Here is a 20,005-nt window from a genome sequence, read left to right as displayed (position 1 = left end):
ATTGCTGCCATGCTTACTGCTTGATTTTCTATGTATGTATGTGACTTTTATGGCCAAATTGGCCGAAATAAAGTAATATTAAAATAAAATTAAAATAAATCTGCCCCTTCATTCCCAAGACATATATTCTTATGGAAATATTTACACACATTTCTCGTTCATAAAAAAAAGGAGCAAAGATAAAAACAGGCAATTTTTGTAAGCTAAAACAACAATTCATGGTTGAATCCTTCCACTTTACTACTTGTGTATTATACAATTGCAACTAAGTAAACATTAAAATGTTCCCTATCCAAACCCAAAACATGTAAAACTTCAAAGAATGAGATGCAGAGAGAAAGGGGGACACATCTGCATGACTGTCATAGAAAGGGAGAGCTTATTTGCTGATGTCTGTGACAGGTTCTAAACGCATCTGAAAAAAAGATTAGGCTGGCTTTTCTAAAGATTTCAAATATTTACTGCCTGGCAGTTGTGAATGCACATCATGCGAACTGGTGGAAATGAAAATCAGTGAACAGGTGGATAAATGGGTAGATGAGTGAGTGCATGGATGAATGAGTGAAAGAGTGTATTGAAAAAAAATATATGAGTGGCTGATTGCATTGGCTGATGGATGAATGAGTGACACGTGAGTGAGTGCAATGATGGATAAGTGGGCAAGATGATGAGTGAGTAGAGCAATGGACGAGGCCAGAAAGCCACCACTACTTTGACCCAGCAGCTACTGTTCGTCGATAACCAACGCCATCGGCTAAGGAGCATGGCTAACTACAGGAAGGGGAATGCTGGTGGTGCACAGGCCACAACAACCTGCTGCTCATGACTCGTGCCTAAGGAGAATGGGTAACCCCAGGAAAGAGAGAGCCGGTGGACCCCAGGCCAGAACACCCTTCTGCTCATGACTCATGCCTAAGGAGCATGGCTAACCACAGGAATGAGAGAGCCGGTGGAGCACAGTTACCAACACCCTGCTCCTCATGACTCGTGCCTCAGGAGCATGGCTAACCACAGGAATGAGAGAGCCGGTGGAGCACAGGCACCAACACCCTGCTACTCATGACTCGTACTAAAGAGCATGGCTAACCACAGGTATGAGAGAGCCGGAGGAGCACAGCCCACAACAGCCTGCTACTCATGACTCATGCCTAAGGAGCATGGCTAATCACAGGAAAGAGGGAGCCTGTGGAGCACAGGCCATAACACCCTGTTACTCATGACTCGTGCCTAAGAGCATGGCTAACCACAGGAATGAGAGAGCCGGTAGAGCACAGGCCACAACACCCTGCTATTCATGACTCGTGCCTAAGGAGCATGGCTAACCACAGGAATGAGAGAGCAGGTGGAGCACAGGCAGCAACATTCTGATAATCAGGACTCGTACCTAAGGAGCATGGCTAATCACAGGAATGAGATAGCCAGAAGAGCACAGCCCACAACAGCCTGCTACTCATGACTCGTGCCTAAGGAGCATGGCTAATCACAGGAATGAGAGAGCCGGTGGAGCACAGGCACTATCACCCTGCTCCTCATGACTCGTGCCGAAGGAGCATGGCTAATCACAGGAATGAGAGAGCCGGTGGAGTACAGGCATAAACACCCTGCTCCTCAAGACTCGCGCCTATGGGGCATGGCTAACCAAAGGAATGAGAGAGCCGGTAGAGCACAGGCACCAACACCCTGCTACTCATGACTCGTACCTAAAGAGCATGGCTAACCACAGGAATGAGAGAGCCGGAGGAGCACAGCCCACAACAGCCTGCTACTCATGACTCGTGCCTAAGGAGCATGGCTAACCACAGGAATGAGAGACCCGGTGGAGCACAGACACTATCACCCTGCTCCTCATGACTCGTGCCTAAGGAGCATGGCTAACCACAGGAATGAGAGAGCCGATGGAGCATAGGCACCAACATCCTGCTACTCATGACTCGTACCTAAGGAGCATGGCTAATCACAGGAATGAGAGAGCCAGAGCAGCACAGCCCACAACAGCCTGCTACTCATGACTCGTGCCTAAGGAGCATGGCTAACCACAGGAATGAGAGAGCCGGTGGAGCACAGGCACCAACACCCTGCTACTCATGACTCTTACCTAAGGAGCATGGCTAACCACAGGAATGAGAGACCCGGTGGAGCACAGGCACTATCACCCTGCTCCTCATGACTCGTGCCTAAGGAGCATGGCTAACCACAGGAATGAGAGAGCCGATGGAGCATAGGCACCAACATCCTGCTACTCATGACTCGTACCTAAGGAGCATGGCTAATCACAGGAATGAGAGAGCCAGAGCAGCACAGCCCACAACAGCCTGCTACTCATGACTCGTGCCTAAGGAGCATGGCTAACCACAGGAATGAGAGAGCCGGTGGAGCATAGGCACCAACATCCTGCTACTCATGACTCATACCTAAGGAGCATGGCTAATCACAGGAATGAGAGAGCCAGAGCAGCACAGCCCACAACAGCCTGCTACTCATGACTCGTGCCTAAGGAGCATGGCTAACCACAGGAATGAGAGAGCCGGTGGAGCATAGGCACCAACATCCTGCTACTCATGACTCATACCTAAGGAGCATGGCTAATCACAGGAATGAGAGAGCCAGAGCAGCACAGCCCACAACAGCCTGCTACTCATGACTCGTGCCTAAGGAGCATGGCTAACCACAGGAATGAGAGAGCCGGTGGAGCACAGGCACCAACACCCTGCTACTCATGACTCTTACCTAAGGAGCATGGCTAACCCCAGGAAGGAGAGAGCCAGAGGAGCACAGCCCACAACAGCCTGCTACTCATGACTCGTGCCTAAGGAGCATGGCTAACCACAGGAATGAGAGAGCCGGTGGAGCACAGGCACCAATACCCTGCTACTCATGACTCGTGCCTAAGGAGCATGGCTAATCACAAGAAGGAGAATGCTGGTGGGGCACAGGCCAGAACACCCTTCTACTCATGACTCGTGCCTAAGGAGCATGGCTAACCCAAGGAATAAAAGAGCTGGTGGGGCACAGGCACCAACACCCTGCTACTCTTGACTCGTACCTAAGGAGCATGGCTAACCACAGGAATGAGAGAGCCGGTGAAGCACAGGCCACAACACCCTGCTACTCATGACTCGTGCCTAAGGAGCATGGCTAATCACAGGAAGGAGAATGCTGGTGGCGCACAGCCAGAACACCCTGCTACTCATGACTCGTGCCTAAGGAGCATGGGTAACCACAGGAATGAGGGAGCCAGTGGAGCACAGGCCACAAAATCCTGCTACTCATGGCTCGTGCCTAAGCAGCATGGGTAACCACAGGAATTAGAGAGCCGGTGGAGCACAGCCACCAACACCCTGCTCCTCATGACTCGTGCCTAAGGAGCATGGCTAACCACAGGAATGAGAGAGCAGGTGGAGCACAGGCCAATACACCCTGCTACTCATGACTTGTGCCTAAGGAGCATGGGTAACCACAGGAATGAGAGAGCCGGTGGAGCACAGGCACCAACACCCTGCTCCTCATTACTAAGGAGCATGGCTAACCACAGGAATGAGAGAGCAGGTAGAGCACAGGCCATAACACCCTGCTACTCATGACTCATGCCTAAGGAGCATGGCTAATCACAGGAAAGAGGGAGCCGGTGGAGCACAGGCCATAACACCCTGTTACTCATGACTCGTGCCTAAGAGCATGAGTTAGCACAGGAATGAGAGAGCCGGTGGAGCACAGGCACCAACACCCTGCTCCTCATGACTCGTGCCTAAGGAGCTTGGCTAACTACAGGAATGAGAGAGCCGGTGGAGCACAGGCCATAAGACCCTGCTACTCATGACTCGTGCCTCAGGAGCATGGCTAAGCACAGTAAAGTGAGAGCCGGTGGAGCACAGGCAGCAACACCCTGCTATACAAAAGGGGGTGGTGATGGACGGAGCATCTGAATCAATCAAACACTCACACCCTGTCAAAAGATCTGGGTTTCATCCATCACTGTTCTTTAACCCACTCTTTCACCCCAGGTTTTACATGGCTATATGCAAATCAGTCTGACCCTGTGCCTCATGGGAACAGTCCAGCCCGAACTGCCAAGCCATGTCTTCCCTGGACTGGAAACAAGCTTCAGAGGACCGGTTTCCGGCATTCCAGCCGCCTTCAGCCCGGCTTGCTTGAATCCAGTGGCAAAGTGAGCAAGGGACTCACGTCTGAGCATACCCTGCCACACCTTTGGCAGCCAAAAGCGGTACAAAAGGGGGTGGTGATGGACGGAGCATCTGAATCAATCAAACACTCACTCCCAGTCAAAAGATCTGGGTTTAATCCATCACCGTTCTTTAGCCCACTCTGCCACCCCAGTTCAGACATGGCTATATGCAAATCAGTCTGACTCTTTGTCTCATGGGAACAGTCCAGCCCGAACCGCCAAGCCATGTCTTCCCTGGACCGGAAACAAGCTTCCGAGACCGGTTTCTGGCATTCCAGCCATCTTCAGCCCGGCTTGCTTGAATCCAGTGGCAAAGTGAGCAAGGGACTCACGTCTGAGCATACCCTGCCACACTTATGGCGGCCAAAAGCGGTACAAAAGGGGGTGTTGATGGACAGAGCATCCAAATCAATCAAACACTCACTCCCAGTCAAAAGATCTGGGTTTAATCCATCACCGTTCTTTAGCCCACTCTGCCACCCCAGTTCAGACATGGCTATATGCAAATCAGTCCGACCCTGTGCCTCATGGGAACAGTCCAGCCCGAACTGCCAAGCCATGTCTTTCCTGGACCGGAAACAAGCTTCCGAGGACCGGTTTCTGGCATTCCAGCCGTCTTCAGCCCGGCTTGCTTGAATCCAGTGGCAAAGGGAGCAAGGGACTCACGTTTGAGCATACCCTGCCAAACTTATGGTGGCCAAAAGCAGTACAAAAGGGGGTGGTGATGGACGGAGCATCCAAATCAATCAAACACTCACACCCAGTCAGAAGATCTGGGTTTAATCCATCACCGTTCTTTAGCCCACTCTGCCACCCCAGTTCAGACATGGCTATATGCAAATCAGTCTGACCCTGTGCCTCATGGCAACAGTCCAGCCCGAACTGCCAAGCCATGTCTTCCCTGGACCGGAAACAAGCTTCCGAGGACCGGTTTCTGGCATTCCAGCCGTCTTCAGCTCGGCTTGCTTGAATCCAGTGGCAAAGTGAGCAAGGGACTCACGTCTGAGCATACCCTGCCACACTTAAGGCGGCCAAAAGCGGAATAAAGGGGGTGGTGATGGACGGAGCATCCAAATCAATCAAACACTCACACCGAGTCAAAAGATCTGGGTATAATCCATCACCGTTCTTTAGGCCACTCTGCCACCCCAGTTCAGACATAGCTATATGCAAATCAGTCTGACCCTGTGCCTCATGGGAACAGTCCAGCCCGAACTGCCAAGCCATGTCTTCCCTGGACCGGAAACAAGCTTCCGAGGACCGGTTTCTGGCATTCCAGCCGTCTTCAGCCCGGCTTGCTTGAATCCAGTGGCAAAGTGAGCAAGGGACTCATGTCTGAGCATACCCTGCCACACTTTGCCACTGAATTCAATCCACTTGCGGCCATGAGGAAACTTCCTCTGCTGGGCCAAAAGCTCTGCCCAAAGTCAGGCAGCCTAGCCTGACTTCCGGATTTCTCGAGGCAGCGGTTTTGGCCGATCTCGGCGGCTCTTGACAAATGCAGGGTGGACTCCCGCTTCTCAATGCCCGAAAATACAGGGTGGGCTCCCACTTCTAAATGCTTTAAATGCGAGGTAGGCTCCCGCTTCTCCATGAGTCCAAATGTGGGGTAGACTCCCGTTCACAGGGACCTCAATGCGGGGTAGGCTCCCGCTTTCCTCCTGCAGCACGGGGGAATCCCCACACCGGGATCCCCTTCAGGAGACTTCACAGCTAAGCGCTGCTGGTCAGGCAACTGCTGCCTGACTTTTGGAGCGCATGCATACGATATAAGGCATCGCTGCAAACTACTTTAAAAACAAGCATTTGTAAAGCAATAGAACTCGTATTTACGCGAGTCCTATCGCACTTTAAAAGGGAGTACGGGCGGGAAAAAAGGCACAAACAAAAGTGCAGGGGAGTGGTAGCGTCCCAAGAAGTTATGGACTGCTGGAGAAGACTGGCGGAGGCATGGGAAGAAAATAGTGTTTACAGTAAAGGGGCCGATAGCCATGGAAGGACACAAATGACAACACGGCCGTCAGGAGGAGGGACTAACACGCCTAAAACCAATGGGAAGGCTGCATTTAGGACCTAGGCTAATACAGAAGATGGACGGAGAGTGGGCAGAGCTTAAACAAAGCTTCCACACTATAGTATATTCTGCATGTCTCAACAAGACAGCGCAAGCGCTGCCAAGGCAAGACCTAAAAAATAATAATTTGTGAATACACTTGAGGTGGGCAGGCTCAAGTTCTGTATTTTCTCAATGAGGGTGAACAACAATTAGAGGCAGCAGACATGCTTTGCTCTGAAATCATGTTTATACACATCAGAGCCCTGCCATAGAAACTTAAGTAGACTATAGGAGCTCCTGGTAATCTTGCCAGGTGTGTGAAAGTTCATATACATGCTCCAATCTATTGCAATACGCTAACATGAAATTTCACGTGAACACCTTTCGTGAGTGACTTGCACTCCATTATCACTTGCCAGCAGTGATCTCTCTTATGCTATGAGCACCGCAGCTGTGAAAGAGGAAGTGTGCTCCCTTTCACTTTTTTGCATAACTTAAAGAATGACCTATGTCTTTGAGCTTTATGAAAGGATCACAGAAAATACTTACATTTTAAATCGCTAGGTCTAAAAAAATAAAAAAAAGTTTAATCAATGGCCTATCAGCAATTGTAAATATCAGGAAATAATGTTTTTCATTTGCTGTAATCATGTGTATTAACAGTGCTTCCAATGACAGTTATCTAAAGGTCTTCGCCTTATTACTGGTGCATTAATTGGTAGTAAGGAGCAGTGGAGTGAAGCGAGAAGGGCAGGTCACTAGGGTAGGCTTCATACATGGCCAGCGCTGTTCTTTAGTGGCAAGGACTCTTGTCCAATCCTTCAGAATATGTCAATGGAAAAAAACACCGTTGATGGACAGAATGCAGAACAATGTCTTACATTCACCCCAGTACAAAGATCTGGGTCTAAATCCATCGTTTTTTTGCACTCCACACCACCCTAGATCAGACAATGGCTATATGCAAATCAGCCTTGCCCCTGTGCCTCATGGGAACAGACTGTCAGTAAAGATTCCCCTTTGGGTGAACTTTTAAGCTAACCTCAGTTTAGAACACGCACATCAACAATTAATACAAAAGTCACAACTTAGGAGCAGCAAATGATGTAACCGATACAGTGATACAAAAAATTTACATTTTATTTTGATATATTAAAAACAAGGTTAAAAAGCAAAGTTAAAAAACAATATACAATACATAATGGGACAATACATAAGGAAAATAATTCCAATTCATAAGAGGGAAATACAATAGTCCTAAACACGTTGTTTGATCACATTCCAAATTATATAGTTAGTCAATACAAAGGGGGGTGGAAGAGCCGCAAATATGTCATTGCCGGATTGCCTCATTGCCTCATGGTCATTGTAGTTCATTATTCTTCGTTTTAGTTCAAGGATCATCAAATGTTCAAAAATGTCATGGCCAGTGCCCGTATATTCTTAAATCATATCCCTAGATACGTGTTTCTGGTTAAATACCTTCATCAGTTGGAAAAAATATTTTAAGAGGTTGCTCTACATGCCACAATCATCTCCTCAGGACTATTACCGCTCCCGGTGTGCAGGCGTCTCCCAATGCTCATCAGCATATGGCTCACGGGAGCCATTTTATACAATACAAAGGGGGGTGGGAGAGCCGCGAACATGTCATTGCCGGATTGCCCCATTGCCTCATGGTCATTGTAGTTCATTATTCTTCGTTTTAGTTCAAGGAACATCAAATGTTCAAAAAGTTCATGGCCTGTGCCCGTATATTCTTAAATCATAACCCTAGACACGTGTTTCTGGTTAAAAACTTTCATCAGTAGGGAAAAATATTTTCAGAGGTTGCTCGACATGCCACACCACAGTCATCTCCTCAGGACTATTACCGCTCCCGGTGTGCATGCTCGTCAGCATATGGCTCATGGGAGCCATTTTATACAATACAAAGGGGGGTGGGAGAGCCGCGAACATGTCATTGCCGTTTTAGTTCAAGGATCATCAAATGTTAAAAAGTTCATGGCCAGTGTCTAAGGATATGATTTAAGAATATACGGGCACTGGCCATGAACTTTTTGAACATTTGATGATCATTTGATGATCCTTGAACTAAAACGAAGGCTAATAATATATTATTTAGCCCAGAAACGGGACATTTTAAATGGCCATTTATAACATAAACCGCAAGTGGGGCACATATCGCTCCTAAGTTCATAAGATAGGATTTTTTTATTTACCTTTAGTTAAAATCAACAAAATCAATGTCGGTGGTGCTGTTATGTTCAGCTACCAACAGGTGCCTAAAGGATTAAAGCAACATAAATTCTTAGCGATAAGAGCATTGCGACCTCGATAGTTGTCACATATCTTACTTTAGAGAGTATGAAAATAATTCCATAAACTTACACACTTCACATATCGACTATTAACGTATATCAACTATTAACGTATATAGCCCTAAATGTCGAATTCTCATCTTTTATTTAAGGGAAAGTGGCCAAGTTGTGCTCGTATTCCCCTCTATGGTGACCTGAATCAAGCATCCAAGGACCGGTTTCTGGCTATCAGCCTTCTTCAGCCTGGATAGCTTGACTCCAGTGATGTGGAGAGCCTGGGACTCACGTCTGAGCATACCCAGCCCACTCGGGGTGAACATTGCAAAAAACACAGTTAATGGACAGAATGCAGAACAATGTCTTACATTCACCCCAGTACAAAGATCTGGGCCTAAATCCATCTTTTTTTGAACTCCACACCACCCTAGGTCAGACAATGGCTATATGCGAATCAGCCTCGACCCTGTGCCTCATGGGAACAGTCCAGCCCGAACTGCCAAGCCATGTCTTTCCTAGACCGGAATCAAGCATCCAAGGACCGGTTTCTGGCTATCAGCCTTCATCAGCCTGGATAGCTTGACTCCAGTGATGTGGAGAGCCTATGTCAGGCACCAAACTTGTCACTACATTGTAAAAGAAGAAACAGAGGAATGCATGATGGGATCCCTTACAGCTTAGAATCTAGTACTCAGGAGAACTATAAAAAGAGGGAAACCACACTAGGTTCAGTTTTACAACTGAGAAAATCAACTAAGACCAAGTGGAGCTGCTCATTAAATGTTACTGTTTATGAAGATACGTCACTCTCTAAAGGTGCATTTCAGAGTAAAAACTAGTGTCTGGCTGCTGTCAGGACAAGGAAACAGACAAGTTCCTGAAAGTCATTTATAATCAGTCATCGAGAACACATCCAAAAGTGCAAGCACCTGGAACCCCTGTGTGGGTCCGCTCATGCGCTGCCGTGGCAGGAGTCCATGGTGGCGGCAGGCCGGGAGCGCTGGGAGCCAAAGGTCTGGGCAGGAGCGGGAATTTCATGCTACCACAAAGATGTCTGTCCCACTGTACATACGCTTCCCTTCCTGCTGTCAGTTGTGTTGCATATCCTACAGTGGCAGACTACAGATGGACCTGGCAGAGGGTTTCATTAACAGAGTAGGTCCACCTTACTTTCAGCAACTTATGGCAAGGGATGGTGAGGGAAGACAGTGGGCTCTTAGTCTAGTCCCAGTGATGGCTTAGTGAACCCACCCTCATCACCTCATGGCCCCACCGCAGTCCCACTGATACAAAGGGGACAGGTATGCATGGGCAGAAGCCCTGGGTATAAGTAACCTCATCTGCGTATGGGGGAGACTGAGGAGGTGTCTCCAGAAGGGAACTCCACTGCTCTTTGGTGCCTGGATTCAGAATAAAGGGATGGAAACGGCATCAACCACGATGACTGACACTTCCATCACCAAACATCTTTCCTATTGGCTGACCTATAATGTGTAATGCAATACCAACCAAACAACGGTCCAGGGAGCTGAACCATTGCCCAGCTATATGTCCTGTGAAGATAGTCCAAGAAGGTGACTTCTTTCCTATTGGTGATCCATGATGTGTAAGGCATTTCCAAACAAGCAACGTTCCAGTGAGCTGACCCGTTGCCGCGCTATATATCCTGTGGAGATGATCCAAGACAGTGACTGACAGTGACAACTAGCAATGGCTGAAGGGGGCTAACCCAAAGCCATTCTCCAAGTATATCATGATTTCTTTATCTTCATTACATGACCTCTGGCAAACGTCTACAGCTGTTTTATGCCAGACCATAATGCAATATATTTATCACCACAACAGAGCAAGTCACCGCACCAGCACCAGCACCACATCATAATTATAATCCGAAGTGCAGTCCCCAAATGATGCTGTTTTGAAATACAAACTTGTGCCTCACCAAATACACATATTTTTATATCTTAACCTCATAGGATTCCTCTGTTTTGGACCCAGTTATGAGGTTCTCACCTTTTGTAGCATGATAGTGAACGGCCCCACTATCTCAAATCCGCGTGCAAAATACATGACGTAACACCATCCGAAGACAAGGGCTGAGGACATGGGTACCACCTCGCCGTCTGTGTTAGTGACGCGCATCAGCAGGATGACGAGGACCAGGCAACCATGAATGACTCTATGGAAGGAGAGAGAAAGGTAGTAAGATGTAGGACTCAGGAACTTTGGGTACCAAACATAGTAACTAAGGGCCTGTTTTAGAGTATGGTTGGTGGGTGCTCCATAATAAATGTGACCGGTACCCCCCTCCCCCCCCCCATTAAAAGTGTATTAAGTCTAACCACCAAATCAGGCCCTAAGTCTTCTGTCCCCCACCCACTCTATCTTCCTCTCACCAAATGATTCCCTGGTCTGATTGGCTGATACTAGAATGGCGGCAGTGCTTTGTAAATATATGGGTGGCCATCTTGATTTTCATATTTATCCGTCAACGCTTTTTCTTTGTCTATGGTTATGTTAAATTAAAAACCTATGTTACAACTCAATCTGTTGTAATTTTCAGTTACATATACATTTATTTAATAACCATTAGCTATTTCAGTTTTTTGTATTTATAGGTGAAGTGCAAACAGCTTTATTGTCCCAACATATTTAGATAATGTGTCCCAAGAACGTGTGTAGAAAATCGTGTCAAGGAAAGGTCCCTTGGTTGGAGTTCAATTACGTGGCACTGAGCAGTAGAGCAATTCAGCGACGTAATCTGGGTTTACATCTAAATCACAAAACCAAAGAAATAGAGGTCTAGAGATGAATGAATAGAAGCAAGATAATGAAATGAAGACCACTATAATAAAGAGAAAATTAAAAAATACTAAGGAATGAAGAAAAGTGGCCTACACAGTTCCAAAGGAGCAGGAAGGGAGTAGACGTACTGAGAAACATCAAGCACATGTGGACGAAAGCCGACATCTGTGGACAGCGAGCAGCGCAGAGTGGGGAGGGAAGCAGAGCTCTAAGAGAGAGGCTTCTGTGGAAGAAAACTTCATTCAAAAACAAGGAGGAGACACAGAAATGGAATTAAAGAGCAGAGTGGGCTGGAAGAACGTGCTGGATCAATACATACAGAATTTGCAAATCAGAGGCACACACGGTTGGGGGTGGCTAAGGCAGCTGGGAAAATCACAGCAGATAACACTAGAGCACTGGAACCAAGAGGAGACCTCGTGCATATGAAAAAAATAACAAGCAAAGGTAAGTGACCTGGAGAAAAGGACCAAACAATGAGGAACAATAAAAGAAGCAACAATGGAAAGATCAAGAAAAGAACAAGGGAAAAGATACAGAGCCACGCAAAAGGAATACACAGAGCAATGTGGATGTTGCCACTCAAATGAAATAAAGAGTGCAGCATACCAGGGGTCTCCTCCTATATAGACAATAATGGAACATCTCCATTCTATGACAGTCCTCATTTTGTTTTTGTGCACTCAAGATTCGTCATTGTGTCTAGCACCCTGAGTTGCCTCATAAACCCCATCAGTATTCCACTGTTTAAAAAGGATGTTTGAGGTAATTTCATTTCATTAACCCTCAGCAGAGGAGATCTCTGTGCAGGAAGCACTTTCACTGCCATTTTATGTGAAGAAAGTACTAGTTGTGGCAATTTAAGCCCCTTAACTAATAGTACAGGTTCCACAATGGCACCCACAGTTACTCTCTGATGCTGTCAGCTGCAGAACTGGTGAACATGTTCAACATACAGACCTTCTTTCTGTTGCAATGGGACATGCCCATCTGAGGTTTAGGGTAACAGGGCTTCACTCTACTAGGGGCAAAGAACTGAATTGAAATGAAAAGAGGGGGGCATGTGGCAAAGAAGTCACACTTTCTGCCACCACTGACAAGCTTACATTTTGCTCTGCCTTAACTTGCAGGACTTTGGAACACTGATCCTGTTTTGTGCAGACACAAAACAAAAGCTGAAAAGATTTTCTTTGGCAGCATTGAGGCATAAATATGGTATCAAGAAAGGAGATTTGGCAATACTTCATTCCAAACATAAGACAGTGCCCACTAAAAACTACATTTCTAAATTTAAAATCAGAGAAAGATATACAAAATATCAAATGATATTTCTAGCATTTCTTTTTCTTTATTTATTTCAACTCCTTCCACTATATATTCTAGTGTAACTTTTTAAAAATTAAAATCTAGACTGGACTCTTTTGCATAGCCTAATAGGAACTCCAAGATTTCTCAAACAACTGTTGCCTAATCCTTGCAAGGAGGCTTATGCTAATTTTATTCATATTTCTGGGCATGCATATTGCTTTGGATTTAGTCGTTTCTAATTCCAGATAGATGTCCAAGTTTACATTTCAATACTGATCAGCATTGATCTCTCCTCTTTCCCCTGCCCTCATTATCTTCTTATGAAATTTAACCATCACAAATTAGCTCAGGCAATGTTTACTATTAATGTGCAATACTATTTACAGTTATATTTAGGCTGGCTACTTTTCAGATACATTTGTAAAAGAATGATTTATTGAAATTATTACAGGGAAATGTAGTGCAGAAATTTACATTTTAAGTGACTTTTTTAATGTTCACTGAACATGTGAAATACACCTATTACAGGGGATTTTAAAGTGGCTTTTTACGTTTTGTGTGAAATCATAATCTGAAGTGAACTGGTAAAATTAAGCTATTGCAGGGAATTTAAATGTGGGAGTTTACATTTTGGGTGGCATGGTAATATTGAGTGAAGAGATGACATAATATTGTTACTGGGAATTTGAATGTGTGAGTTTAAATTTTGGGTGGCATGTTAATATTAAGTGAACAGGTGAAATAAAATGATTACAGGAAATTTGAATGTGTGAGTTTACATTTTGGGTGGAATTTTAATGTGAAGTTTAAAAGTGAAATACAATTATTACAAATAATTTTAATATTGGAATTAAAATTTTGTCTGGCATGTTAATGTTACACGAACAGGTGGAAATAAGTTACTACAGAGAATTTTAATGTGGGAGTTAACATTGTGGGTGTTATGTTAATGTTAAGTGAACAGGTGAAATTAAATTATTGCAGGTAATTTTAATGTGGGAATTTACATCTTGGCTGGCAGTTAAATGTTGTTTTGTTGCAGGCGATTTTATCCTGAGAATTGTTTGTCATGTGCCTTTTTTGGAAAAGTATTTTTATTCTGACATACATATGGACAAATACAGAATGAGACATATGAGAAAGAAGACAGAGGAGTAGGTGTACCTATAACAGTGAAACATTGTTCTTAATGAATAAAAATTAAAATGCTCACATAATCAGGTGGAAGGGCCCCCCAGCAACGGTATCTAAAAAGAAGCGAAAATCACGGATCCGCAGCAGTCCTGGAAGCTAAGTGTAGTCATCAATTAGTATTTTTTTAAGGGCAGAAGGTAGGAACATTACTATTTCAAGAAATGTGGTATCACCTATATACTTACCTTTATAATTAAGATACCAAAAGCTCCAACAACACTGATCAGTTCTCCCACAAGCCGAAGCTCATCTGCAGACGTCTCATACGATTCCTGAGAGTAAAAGAAAAGGGGTTCTTTATGTCTCACTATGACCTTAGATCTCTTTGAAACAATCATTTTTAGAATCTGTCTACAGACTGCTTCAGTTGACTAGTAAAAACTCTGATGACACCACTACACACAACACACCATAGTAAAATTGTACAACAATCATTATTCAGAGAAGGCTTTGGGGAGTTCCTTTGCAGCCAATTTCAGCCACAGGCTGTGTACAACATTTTGAGGATGGTTAAATGTACACAGAATTGCACACAATTAAGCAAATTGTGGTTTTCTGGTATAACAAGGAAAACCTAGCTTGAACAAAAACGTGCAGGATATCTACAGAACACTGGTTCAGAAGTCTCTTAAATCAGTATCCTGCAGCCAAGCATTTGTAAAAATAATATAAAAATAGACATTTCAGGAATTTTAATTGATGTGAAATTCACAAATTTCATTTGGATAAATTAATATTCCATCCAGACTGCAATGAAGTATGGGTAACGATTGGAGCTGTGTGTCACAATATTTAAATTTCAATGCATAAAGGGGCTAAACGGCAAGACAGCTTTTCCACATTGCCACGTCTATGTGATATAGAAACACTTTTATGCAGTTGCTGTCCTGAAGGACCTGCAAGAGAGCTCATGTGCAGTAATTCTGTGGCACAGATGAGGAGGAACTCTTGGATTCCTTTTGGAAGGGAATGAGTTATGATTAAAGCTCCCAGTTTTCTGTTTTTACTGATTTTTACAGATAAATAAAGACAGAAAACTTTGTGTTTCCTGTCTGTATTTATTTTTAAAAGCGGTAAAAAATACTGAAAATTGTGCTTGTAATGAGCGACTTTCCATGCTGTCTCTTGTGAATTACAAGACAGCAGATGAGCAGATAGATAGCATGGGGAGTTAAAAACAGGTTAAATTATCTTGAAATACAAGAATGTGTTAAATATATTTGTAGAAAATTGCTACAATTTACCTGTTGGTCTAGTGTTTGCTATATTTGGCTACTGAATTTGTGAAGCCATGACAGGCATCAAAGTAGGAGTGCATGTTTGTCAGTTAAATAAATGTGGAAATTTACCAACTCCACGTATTCGCAAACTATAAAATAAATATGGATACATACTAATAATGTGGCCCAAATATAAATATGGATAAATACAGATGGAAATGTTAAAAAAATAAATACCATAAAACTGGGTGCCTCAGTTATTATTCTACTGGCTGAGAGGTAAAACCAGCTAGTTAGACACCCAAATTATTATGAACCAGTAACCTGCACCTTAGTGTGCTAGTTAAGGCATGCAGCACCCTTACCCCAACATCATTTCATCAAGACGATCAGTGCATCGCCTGCATGTTAAACTGGCTCATGGCCATTAACTTGGCTTGTCGTTACATATACTTGACCCTAGTACAAAATTTTCTATGACCTAAATGTCAATAGTACCTTTTCAAGTAATGTCAGGTCATGATAATTGTTATGGAGATGTTTGATTGGTCAGGTTAATGTAGTGGTTACTAGTGTCAGGGAGCATGGTCATGTCACACACCTGTTTAAGGGGAGTCTGTAAGGTAATTCATGACCAAGTGAAGAGCACCCTGAAAACGGCTTTCCATACACCAACAGCTTCACTAGATGTAAAATTCTCCAAACGTATGGAAAAATAAGAATATGAGGACCATGTTCACTGTACAGACCATGGATCTCTTAACAACACACATTGTTGTGTACCCATTCTTAAAGGGGAAGGGGTACCCTGGGGACCCCTTCCGTTTGTCAGTGCTTTACTACCCTTCTGAAAAGGGTGGTAATCTGCAAGTGTTTTGCGACCGCAATTGCAGTCGCAAAATATTCATACATAGGGTATGGACTTGCTGTTAGTAAGGGACACCCTTGGCACGGTTGTATGACGGTACAAAGCATGCTTTTACAACGCGTACCATTACACTATCCGGTAACAAGACAAAATATCAAATTCAAAATATAGAATTACCAAAATATCGAAGTCAAAATATAGAATGGACAAAATATCGAATGGACAGAACATAGTGGTGAAAAATATCGAATTGAAGGTAAGTAATTTAATATCAAATAGTAATTTTTACCCCTATGCTATCCAACGCTTTCCCTACTGTTGCACTCTCTGGAGTGGGAATAGTAATTTTTACCTCTACGCTATCCAATGCTTTCACTACTGTTGCACTCTCTGGAGTGGGAATAGTAATTTTTACCTCTACACTATCCAACGCTTTCCCTACTGTTGTACTCTCTGGAGTGGGAATAGTAATTTTTACCCCTACGCTATCCAACGCTTTCCCTACTGTTGCACTATCTGGAGTGGGAATAGTAATTTTTACCCCTACGCTATCCAACGCTTTCCCTACTGTTGCACTCTCTGGAGTGGGAATAGTAATTTTTACCCATACGCTATCCAACGCTTTCCCTACTGTTGCACTCACTGGAGTGGGAATAGTAATTTTTACCCCTACGCTATCCAACGCTTTCCCTACTGTTGCACTCTCTGGAGTGGGAATAGTAATGTTTACCCCTACGCTATCCAACGCTTTCCATACTGTTGCACTCACTGGAGTGGTAATAGAACATGTTATATTTATTATTTAATTAATTTTAAATTACTTTTAAGGCATTTAAAAAAAAAATCGATATTTTGACTAACTATATTTTTTTAAACTATATTTTTAATTCGATATTTTTGCATTCTATATTTTTTCTTCGATATTTTGATCATTCTATATTTGTGTATTCGATATTATGTCAGTGATCCCACTATCCGCCTCCAGGACCCATTGACTTTCAAGAAGTGAGTATTTACTATTCTACACTGTTAAGCTATATATTTATTATTATAATTATTGTCTTCACATTTCTGGGTCATAGTGACTATTTATGGACCCCTCTGAGGATCTCAGTGCTTATATAGACCTCTGACATGGGTATACAAATATAATGCCCTCCCTCTAGGTCCACAGATGCAGACCCTGTTCCTCAGATGCTCTCAATCCTACCTATAACTACATCTGAATGTCAATTTCACAGATATTCCCAACAACACACACGTTATTATTATTATTATTATTGGGACATTTATAAAGCACTGCGTTACGCACACCGGCGTGTCCACGCGCTAAAAGTGGGAGAGGCAGCGTGCAGGGAGCACAAAAACTGAGTGGACAATTATTTAGTATAAAGGAATGTTTTAAGTTTCGCTCGGAACCTAGCTTCCTCCGGTTCCAGGCGCAGGTCCGCTGGTAATTTATTCCAATTATTTGCCGCTAAGCATCTAAAGGACCTACCTCCCATGCGGGCTTTCTTAACTCTAGGGATCCTCAGTAGACCGCCCCCTGCGGATCTAAGCGCTCGTGTTGGTTGATACACTTCGATCAGTTTATTCAGAGGGTCGGGTGCCCTGCCATTCAAGATTCGATGACAGGTGCAGAGGGCTTTGTATTCCACTCTTCTCCTCACAGGGAGCCAGTGTAGCTTCTGGAGGGCCGCCTTAGAAGGCGCCCTTTTGGGCAGCCTGAGAATCAAACGTGCTGCCGCATTCTGCAGCACTTGCAGGCGTGTCATGCTTTTTTCTGGAGCCCCCAGGTACAGCAGGTTCCCGTAATCCGACCTAGCTGTCACCAAAGCATGAACCAGGGTTTGACGGGCACCGATCAGGAGTAAGTCAAGGACCTTTCTCAGTTTCTTCAAAATCCCAAAACAAACTCCCACCACCCGGCGATCTGGGGGCCAAAAGTAAGACCCGCATCAAACCACACCCCCAGATTACGTGCCTCTTGGCAGGGGGTTGGGGTAGGTCCAAGACAGGGTGGCCACCATGCCTACGACCAAGCAGACTGGGCTCTCCCCACCACCAGCACCTCTGTCTTGCTGCCATTAAGCTTCAAACAGTTGATGGCCATCCACTCGGCAAGATCTTTCATGCACGACCGGAAGCCATCGGCAGCAAGACAGGGCGCGTGCGATAGGGAGATCACCAGCTGCGTATCGTCGGCATACGAAACCAATTGGAGACCATGACTCTCCACAATCGAGGCAACAGGCGCGACATACATATTGAAAAGGGTCAGGCTCAAAGACGAGCCCTGCGGCACGCCTTGGCCCAGGGGGACCCCCTTTGAATAGCAGTCTCCTTGCCTAACTCGAAAGCTTCTCCCCTTGAGGAAGTCCTGGATCCATCTCAGCGCGGTACCAGAGATGCCACCTCTGTTCAGACACTGTAGCAAGATGTTGTGAGCTACAGTGTCGAACGCCGCGCTGAGGTCCAACAGGATCAAAGCCATAGTCTGGCCTGCATCCACACCCTCTCTCAGATGTTCCCTAGCCATAAGGAGGGCGGACTCGGTAGAATGGCGAGGCCTAAAGCCAAACTGCGTCGCGTGGAGCAGTCCCGTCTCTTCCACATGCTTCATAATTTGGGTATTAACCACCTTTTCCGCCACTTTGGACAGAAAAGGCAGGAGTGAGATGGGCCTCAGATTCTCTAATACCTCGAAGCCTAAGTGGGGTTTCTTCCGGAGCTGGAGCACCACCGCCTGTTTCCACCCCTCAGACAACTTCCCGATCCGAAAGAGGTATCCAGGACGTGCCTCATATAAGGCTCCAGAACTTCCAGGCTGTCCGCCAAGCGTTTGGGTGACACCGGGTCCCACGGGGACCCTGATTTGACAGAACGACACACCACTACTAGATCCTCAAAAGGGGGGGTGCGGAAGTTTGTAAGATGCCCTGCCGTCTCCGTGTCCCTCAAAGCTACCTCAAAGTCAATCCCTGTCGGCGGCTTAGGGAAAGTCGAGTAGATCTTCTCGACTTTAGTAGAGAAATATTCGGCAATACGGTCACATGACTCCGTTGAGCAACTCTCCGGCTCTGTAGGTAAGTTTACCGTGGTCAGAGACTTGTAAATGCAGAAGAGTTCTTTGACCGAGTTTTCCGCCCCCAGGATTTGTCCTGCATAGTAGGCTGCCTTAGACTTTTTAATCAGCCTATGGTGAAGGCGTCTTTTTTCCAAGAACAGTTCCCTAGTCTGGTTGTCATAAGACACCCTCCAGACTCTTTCGGCTCGCCTACAGTCCGCCTTTGTTAGCCTCAGCTCACCACTAAACCATGGGGCTGATCGTTCTTTCAGAGCACATGTGGATGTGCGGCAGAGTGGGGCTGTCTGGTCAAGCGCTTCAGTGATGCGCTGATTCAGGTTAGAGACCGCCGTTTCTATGTCTTCACCACCAGGCTGACCTTCCCTACTTAAAGCTTGATTAAAATCCTCCACCGAGAATTTAGCCCACTTCCTCCTAAGATAATTAGGGGGTGCCTGACTGGATTTGTTGGTTTTTGAGCTCTGTATGGAGAATGCCACCAGAAAGTGGTCTGTCCAGGGGATAGGCTCTATTCCGGACACCTCCACACCTCCCCAGTTAGCATAAACCGGGTCCAAAAGGTGTCCCTGGCGGTGCGTGGGGTCCAATAGCTTCAATTCCAGTTGAAGAGCTTCCATATCCCGACAGAAATCCTTAACCCCTGTATCCTCTGGGCAGTTTAAATGCAAGTTCAGGTCTCCTAATAGGAGGAATTTATCCCTGCGAAGGGTAGCCTCCATGAGGCTTTCTAGCAGGCTCTCCCTGAACTTTGTGCAAGCCCCTGCCGGCCGATACACCAGACATCCTTTGATCGTCGTGCCCCCGTTGATTTGAATCGTGAAAACTCCGGCCTCACTCTCCACGATCAGCATGCGCTCTAGGCAACAGCCCAGAGTTTTCCTAAAAATAATAGCAATCCCCCCTCCCACCCCCTCTGGCCTATCCTGCCTAACCCACGAATAGTTCTCCGGCGTGGCCTCGATAAT

The 20,005-nt window shown here is 45.3% G+C and overlaps 1 protein-coding gene across 1 annotated transcript in view; it reads right to left on the bottom strand.

Moving 5' to 3' along the window:
* The window catches only part of LOC147700599 (transient receptor potential cation channel subfamily V member 6-like), a 117,528-nt gene that overhangs the window by 28,143 nt on the left and 69,380 nt on the right, over positions 1-20,005 (bottom strand). The window contains exons 9-11 of the mRNA XM_086929704.1: positions 14,050-14,136; positions 13,884-13,960; positions 10,571-10,736 (exon numbers count right to left, since the gene is read on the bottom strand). Coding sequence (XP_086785830.1) covers positions 10,571-10,736; positions 13,884-13,960; positions 14,050-14,136 — 330 coding nt within the window. The remainder of the gene's footprint in view (positions 1-10,570; positions 10,737-13,883; positions 13,961-14,049; positions 14,137-20,005) is intronic.

This window comes from Lissotriton vulgaris, chromosome 7, assembly GCF_964263255.1.
Source record: "Lissotriton vulgaris chromosome 7, aLisVul1.2, whole genome shotgun sequence".
Lineage (NCBI taxonomy): Eukaryota > Metazoa > Chordata > Amphibia > Caudata > Salamandridae > Lissotriton > Lissotriton vulgaris.
Note: the sequence above shows the minus strand (reverse complement) of the source record. Positions and strands in the feature narration are given on the sequence as shown.